The sequence below is a fragment of the Cotesia typhae genome, unplaced genomic scaffold (assembly GCF_013202065.1).
Source record: "Cotesia typhae breed Kobodo isofemale line unplaced genomic scaffold, CoteBio_Ctyphae contig_11, whole genome shotgun sequence".
Taxonomy (NCBI): Eukaryota; Metazoa; Arthropoda; class Insecta; order Hymenoptera; family Braconidae; genus Cotesia; species Cotesia typhae.
The window spans coordinates 806,749-814,459 of record NW_027423711.1 but is presented as its reverse complement, the minus strand read 5'-3'; the positions used below and the strand labels follow the sequence as shown (position 1 = coordinate 814,459).

Below are 7,711 nucleotides of genomic sequence, written 5' to 3'. Positions count from 1 at the left end.
TCAAATATACTTAAGTTCATTTTTGGTATATCCAAAAATCAAACGTCCATTTTTTTAAATTTCCATATCCATAAATTCAAATGTCTATAATTACAAATTTCTAATGATACCAAAGCAACGCAAGCAGGGATAAATTATTGCAACGCATAGTAAATTCAGTCATTTATGAAATAGCAAAAACAAAAATCTGTGGCGATGTGAATTTAGCCAATTCTTACTGCAGAAACTTAGAAAATTAGACGATTGTAAACTTTGTGAATTGTAAAATTAGCCGAAGGCATCTGAAAAGACTTCTATAAATTTAGTTTTTCTTAAAATTAGAGCAGATTCGACCGACCCATTCAAAAGCTGTAAGAAGTTTAAAACGGCTAGTTTTACAATTCTTAAAGTTTACAATCGGCTAATTTTATAAGTTTCTGCAGTAAGGATTGGACTCAATTCTAAATGTGGCTACGTGAATTATATATTTTATAAATGACTGAATTGGTATTTGGTAAAATTTGCATTTCGCTAACTTCATTAATATCATTTTTTATTTGCGACTAATTTTACAAATGATATTATCAACTAATTTTCAAATTTATAGTTTCTAAACATTTGAGTTTACAAATAACTATTTTCCAGTAAACTTAATAACATACTTAAATTAATGACCACGATTGTATAAGAGATTTTTAGGTATATAGTGATTCATCACAACATCTCTGGAACTATAAGGCGTAGAGACTTCAAATTCGGTAAGAATATTACTTTTGCTATGTAGAGGAGGTCAGCTAAGAACGGATTTTAAGAAATTCCTCCCTTAAAAGGGGTTTGCAGAGGCGTTAACAATGAAAAATTCCAATTTTTAAACTACAACTCCTGTAGACTCCAAATTTGATAGAAATCTTCTGTAAGAGATGTAGAAATAGTCTATGAACGAATTTTACAATAGATCACTCCACAGGGGGTCGCGGGGGTGGGTATCAACAATGAAAATTTTTCATTTTTAAACTATAGCTTCTAAAGACTCCAAATTTGGTAGGAATTTTTTTTAAGTGATGTAAAAATTATTTATAAACAAATTTTACGATAGTTCGCGACACGGGGGGTTGCAGGGGTGGGTGTTAACATTAAAATTTCAATTTCCGAGCTGTAGCTCCTACAAGCTCCGAATTTAGTAAGAATCTTCTGTATGTGATGTAGAAATGATTTAATATCGGATTTTATGACAACCTACTCCCAATATGGACTGTGGGGGTGGATGTTAAGAATGAAAATTTCAAATTTCCAAGCTCTAGCTCCTATAAGATCCAAATGATATAGTGATTGCACATTGAAAGTTACAATGAATATTAGTTAGAATTATCACATGGATAAAGGTACAGACCAATCCGATAGAATTTAGAATTTGAACAAGTCAAGACAATACTCAAATTAAATTTAAGTCTAGATTTAAAAATACAATTCTATAAAATGCCCGGCGGGTAACAGCTAGTAGGACTTATAAACTCAAAACTTGGTAGGAATATTACTTTTGCTACGTAAGGGTCAGCTAAGAACGGATTTTAAGAAATTCCTGCGGGGCGTTAACAATGAAAAATTCCCGTTTTTAAACTAATATAACATCTGTAGACTCCAAATTTAGAAGGAATCTTCTGTGAGAGATGTAGAAATAATCTATGAACGAATTTTACGATATCCCACCTCACAGGAGAGTGTGGGGGTGGATATTAACAATGAAAATTTTTCATTTTCAAGCTATAACTCCTATATACTCCAAATTTAGTTGGAGTCTTCTATATGTGATGCAGAAATGATCTAAGAGCAGATTTTACAACAACCCACTCCTAATAAGGATTGCGGGGATGAGTGTTAGAATTTTAAATTTCCATATCCAAACGGTAACTTCTAGAAACTCGAAATTTCGTAGGAATCTTTTATTTATCATGTAGAGATCATCTCAAAACAGATTTCAATAAATTCTACTTCCGATAGAGATTGCGGGGGTGGGTGTTAGAATTTTTAATTTCAATTTTCAAACTGTAATTTTTACAAAATTTGAAATTTCAGCGGAAATGCCCAAACTAAACTCCTGTTAAAAAATTCTATGAAAATCAAATAAGTCGTCTCACCCCAAATTATCTTAGGAAATAATAAAATGACTAAAGATATGCTTTAATATTTTCGCAAAACAATGATAAGAATATATTAAGCTCGAATTTTTCGAAGCACTTAGACAATTCAGAAAAAGTAAAAAATTTTTTACTTCTCAACATTTAATTATTAACTCAATTAGAATCTTTGAAAAATCACTTGAAAAAGTGGAAATTTTTATGCTCCCTCAATTTTATTCGGAGTCTATGTGTACAATAGAGGAAAAATAAATTAACATACATTAAATTAAAATGATTTAGCAGCAATTTTTCCTGTATATTTAAATTTTATTTTTAAAAAAGTATCTCAAATACATATAGATTTTTTCTCATACATCACCAACGTGTGACAGTCTTCTGTACATACATATACTCGTAAACAATTATATGAGTATGTATGTATATATATATATCAGCGGTGATTGCATCAAAATAAACTATTATAATTTGAATCACAAATTTAATGTCTTAATAAGATACTAGGAGCAAAAGGAATTACGATTTCAGAATGTTTTAGTTGAGCTAAAAAAAAAATATACTATCGGTCATGCGTTAGAAAATCCCATTTTACAATGACATTTTTTTCCTTTATCCAATTAAATCAAATTTTGAAATGCCTTAAGTCTATTACTGGCTAAAAAAATTTTTGTAGATACTTTTTTTTTTTACTCTGAATTTTTAATTTTTTACTTGAATAAAAAAAAGTCACTTTAAAATGAAACACCCCATCATTCATGTAAATACATATATACAAATGCAATTCATAAGTTTACTTAAATTCAACATTAAAATCTATTATAAAAGTAATACAATAAATAAAATTTTAAAGTAATATTTACAAATTTAAAACTAAAACTTCAATAACTTGATCTTAAATAAAAATGTTATGACAAGTTTGATTGCAGATAATTACCGACCGTCTAAAAAGTAAAACTAAAAAAATTATTTCAAATCTACAGGTTCATATATATTCACAATTAAATGTATACTAATTTTTGTTTTTACACTAAAACCTTTTTCAGTTTTTTTTTAACAAAATCAAATTATTGTTTGACGTCTTAAAATTTCAAATATTTTGGTAAAATATATTTAAAAAATTAATTGGGAAGTTAGTTTATAGCGGGTCTTATGAAAAGAACATGATTTTTGTTTCTTAAAGAGTCGTAAAATTAATAAAAAATTTTAATTTACAGAAGAAAATATTCCTTCACTTTATCATCTCTTTCAAAATTATATGAATGAAATCACAAAATTTTAGAAATTATATGTCTATTATAAGTTTAATTTAAAAATTTCTTCACATCAATATTACCAACATATTAAAAAAATTTTTTTAAAACATTTTATCATTATAGACAATAAAAACGGTTTTGGCAAATTTTATAAATTAATTTTTTTTAGAATTTAAAACGTTATTTTTTAATTTTTTTTTAAATCTTATAGATAGCTCTTTGATCATTTGTATCAATTTAGTAGATATAGTAAGAACACTTTTTTTCAACAGATTTAATATCTTTTCATCTGCTAATTGTGAAAATGAGGCCAATCAGAAACATAACTTTTTCAAGTCTAAAATAAAAAGGAACTATGACATTAGAAGGCTCGAAAAATGTTTTCATGTTACATTTGAGCTGAATAAATTTGTTTTGAGGAAAAAAATAAAAAAATAATTATAGTTTTCTTATAACATTTATACTCGTCCAAATAAATTTTGTATCTGTGCTTTTTCTTGGAAGAACGTTTAACAACAAACTTTATACACACGAGCACAAGCATAGTTGCCGAAATAACGTAAATAATAACACAAATACTGATATCAAAAACTGTAAAATCCCATCCAATTCTTTGTTGATCAGTTACGTTTTGTCATGGAGAAACTCATCCCTATCAAGATGTAATGGTAATTGTAATACATCTGAATTATTATATTGAATACTGAAATATGAATATTTTCGTTTTAAATATTGTAAAACTTTGGCTTCATTCCACGAACCATTTTCATTTTTACATTCGTGACAATTTTCTTTTGAAGGATACTGAATTTTTGAAATTCTGGGTCTTCTGTAAAATCACCAGCAAGTCTTGAATTTACTCTATTGTGTGCTTTCCAAAGCCACAAAACAGCATCATTTGGAGTCTTAACATCAAATAATTTATATTCTTCTGCCATAGTCGCAAAATGATCAGCGCAATCAGAACAGCCAAAAAAGTTTTTATGTAACCAAGCATTGTTGACAATATCCATTGGGGCTTATCAATCGAAGTACTTTTTTCAGTATCTATAGCATAATTGACGGTAAGTGTATGCCAAAGCAGCCAAAGACCACAAGGATATCCTCGTAGTGTAGGGGTACTACCTTTACAGCCAATCCACTGTTGTTTAGATTTGTAAATTTGCGATAATTTTTTTCTGTTGATTTTATTAACTCTCTAAAGTCTTTGCCATCGATCGTTGTTTTGTTTTCAATAATATCTCGTATTTGTGATAAATACCCAGAATTATCATGTTTAGAAGGAAAATAAAGAGCCAAAACTCTTAAAAATTCTTTCAATGACTCCAGTTTCACATTTTCGATTGTTTGAACTAGTGAGATTTCTCGTTCTAAAGAATAACGTAATGCAGATTCTAAATCCGATTGATAAAGATAATCTCCATTCAACTTGACTGAACCATGTGTTTGATTAGTTTTTGAATTTCGTTTTTAGTTTGTGTTTGTGTACTATTAATCAGCCTAAGATCTATTAATAATCCTTTAGATTTTAAAAGTCTCTAATGACATTTGATACACCAGTTCTTGTAGGAACTGATATTTTTAATGAATTTTTGTAGACTGGCGGTCGTAAACAATAAGAGCCGGAAAATTTGTTATTTTAAACATCATACAAAGCCATTGATTATCTGAAGTTATTCGGCGTATTTGGATACTCGTAACATTATGCAAGTCTAATATGATCTCAGTTCCTAAAATGAATTATTCTCTTCAAATAAATAAAATTTATATTGAACCGTCTTCGAAACTCCTGTCCATATATCTTGTAGCTCAGAATTCCTAAAAATAAAATAAAATAATGTTTTTTTTTTTTTTTTTTTTTTTTTTTTCTAAACTCTCTCAAAGTAAGATACAGTGGAAACTTTATATAACGATACTCAAGGGACCGGATACTTTTTTACGTTATAGAGAGTTTTGTTATACGGAGAGCAAAAAGTCTAATGACTAATATTCGAGGAATAAGTACTTCAATTCTAATTTATTTCACAAATCGTCATGATTCTCATCAAATACATACAATTATTTTGGCGTTGTGAACAAGTACCAAGACAGATTGCTTGATTTAAATATTTAAATTTTGGCCTCTTTAATTTTTTAACAAACTTTCCGTCAATTTCTACTTGAAGAATTTTTTCTTTATTGAAAGTTTGAAAGCATCTAAAGCTGTAAGAATGTAAACGAGAAGCATAGAAATCAAATGACATTATGTGTGTGTGTGTGTGTGTGTGTGTGTATGTGGTAATGTACAATTGCTTTCGTAATTACTATAGTGTATAATTTTTCCTAGAAATATCTATAGTTTTGAGTCGATTACTGCATTTTAAGTTAAGCCAATTATGTCGTTACAAAGAGTGTCTGTGACGCTGTATAGAATGTTTAAATATACGAATAATAATGTAAACCAAAAACAAACTTTAGTATTTTTCTACGTTACATCGAGTTTTTGTTAAATAGAGTTTCCACTGTAGTAATACGTATTGATAATTAATAATTATTAATTATTAAATAAACTCAAACCTATATGGTGCAATATTTGGCCATGAAAGACCTCGTCCATCAATTTGGTCTTTTTGTAAATGTTTAATACAATTATGACGCATTGTTTCTTCGGTTTCACCTTTTTCTACATCATCACCAATTGAGTCATGTTTGGTATTTGGAGAAAAATATCGTATAGCTGGATAATACATAACTTTGAATTCTCTACAAATTGGATTATTATCATCATTGGCACAATTTATAGCTGCAATTTCAATTATATCTTTCCATCCTAAAAGTAATTATAATCTTAATAAATAATCATGAAATAAAGATTTCATAATATAAATATTCATATAACACTGAATTTGACAGATGTTAAAAATTTTTTTAGAATTTTATAGCAATTATATTATTAAAAAGTCATGAGAATCAATTTAGCAGATAATAATTCATTTTAAACATTTTTTAACAAATAAATTATGGCAAAAAAAAATAAGAACAAAAAATTGACATCTAGAAAATTAAAAAGTAAAAAATGCAATTTTTCAGAATTAATTTTTCGGAGCAAATTTATTTAATAAAAAAAATAAAACGATTACAATAGTGACAGGTAACTTTAATGTCATTAAAAATTTCACATGTGAAAGTTAATAAAAATTAAAAGTAAAAATTTTTAGAAGCGTTTCTTTATTGTAATTAATTTGTTAAAAAAATTTTTAAAATTGACAGCTGACCGCTAACTTCAGTACTATATATTCATAATAATTTAATTGATGAATATTTTATCTATAATGTAACATGCATTGTTTTCAAATTAAAATATCTAAGAAATACTAAAAACTTTTATTTGTTATAAATTTAAAAGATCAAGAATAAACTCTTTGTCATAATTTTTGTTTATATAGTCTACGTCTGATTTGATTATCAGAAACAATGATAAAATAAATAAGCAAAAAAAGAACGAACAAAAACAAAACGTACCAACAATTTCACTAGCCAGAGATTTCCATAACGGAGCAAATCTTCGACAATGACCACACCAACTATTATAAAATTCAACCACCCAAGCTTTTTTGCTTTCATAGATTGAATTTTTCAACGTAGTCACATTTAAAATGATAACATTATCATTAGAGTCATATAATCCGTCTTCACTTATATAACTATCATATGGATCATTTTTGTTAATGGCTGTTGTATTTACGTATTCCACAATAATAAAATGAACTAATAAAATATTTACAATAACCTTTATATAATAATTATACATTTTAAAATAAATATTTATAATATCTACAAATGATTTGAGTTAGTAAACATTGATGTGAACAAAGGTTACTCTGATGAGTTCGATGTAAGTAATTTTCAATCAAGTTTTAAGGTTGAACTAACCCTTAAAAAGCTTCAGTACTATTTAAAATCACAGTTTAAAAACTCTAACAAGTATATTGACTATTATTACAGGCTACCGGTATTAATTATTCTATTTAATACTTAGTATAATGTACCATGTAAATAAAAGACCAATATAAAAGGAATAAACACCCACTTACACCCGCATATACCAATAACAACCAATAACTAAAATGAGATGGTGGCATATGGCGCGGACAAACTCAAGATAAGCAAGTGGTGGTGCTATATATATAGTTGTAGGTGTATACACACAACACATAATATAGCCTAATGGAACTTGTAGAATGGAGAAAGGCTGATACTTTTATGCAGGTAAGGATGTAAATAAAAATAATATATTTTTATGAGTAAAATGACAGTACAAAAACTCAACTATGAAATAATTAATAAATTTATTTTCTTTTTTAA

The 7,711-nt window shown here is 27.4% G+C and overlaps 1 protein-coding gene across 1 annotated transcript; it reads right to left on the bottom strand.

Annotated features, from left to right (window-relative positions):
* Window positions 1–3,800: 3,800 nt before the first annotated feature.
* LOC141538490 (sulfhydryl oxidase 2) lies at window positions 3,801–7,616 on the bottom strand. The gene is given in 12 exon segments (XM_074259998.1): window positions 3,801–3,857; window positions 3,860–4,003; window positions 4,006–4,182; window positions 4,185–4,352; window positions 4,355–4,549; window positions 4,552–4,827; window positions 4,830–4,901; window positions 4,904–4,960; window positions 4,963–5,100; window positions 5,103–5,185; window positions 5,924–6,176; window positions 6,869–7,616. Coding segments are annotated over 12 exon segments (1,884 nt in total). The 5' UTR covers window positions 7,158–7,616; the 3' UTR covers window positions 3,801–3,825.
* Window positions 7,617–7,711: the final 95 nt, after the last annotated feature.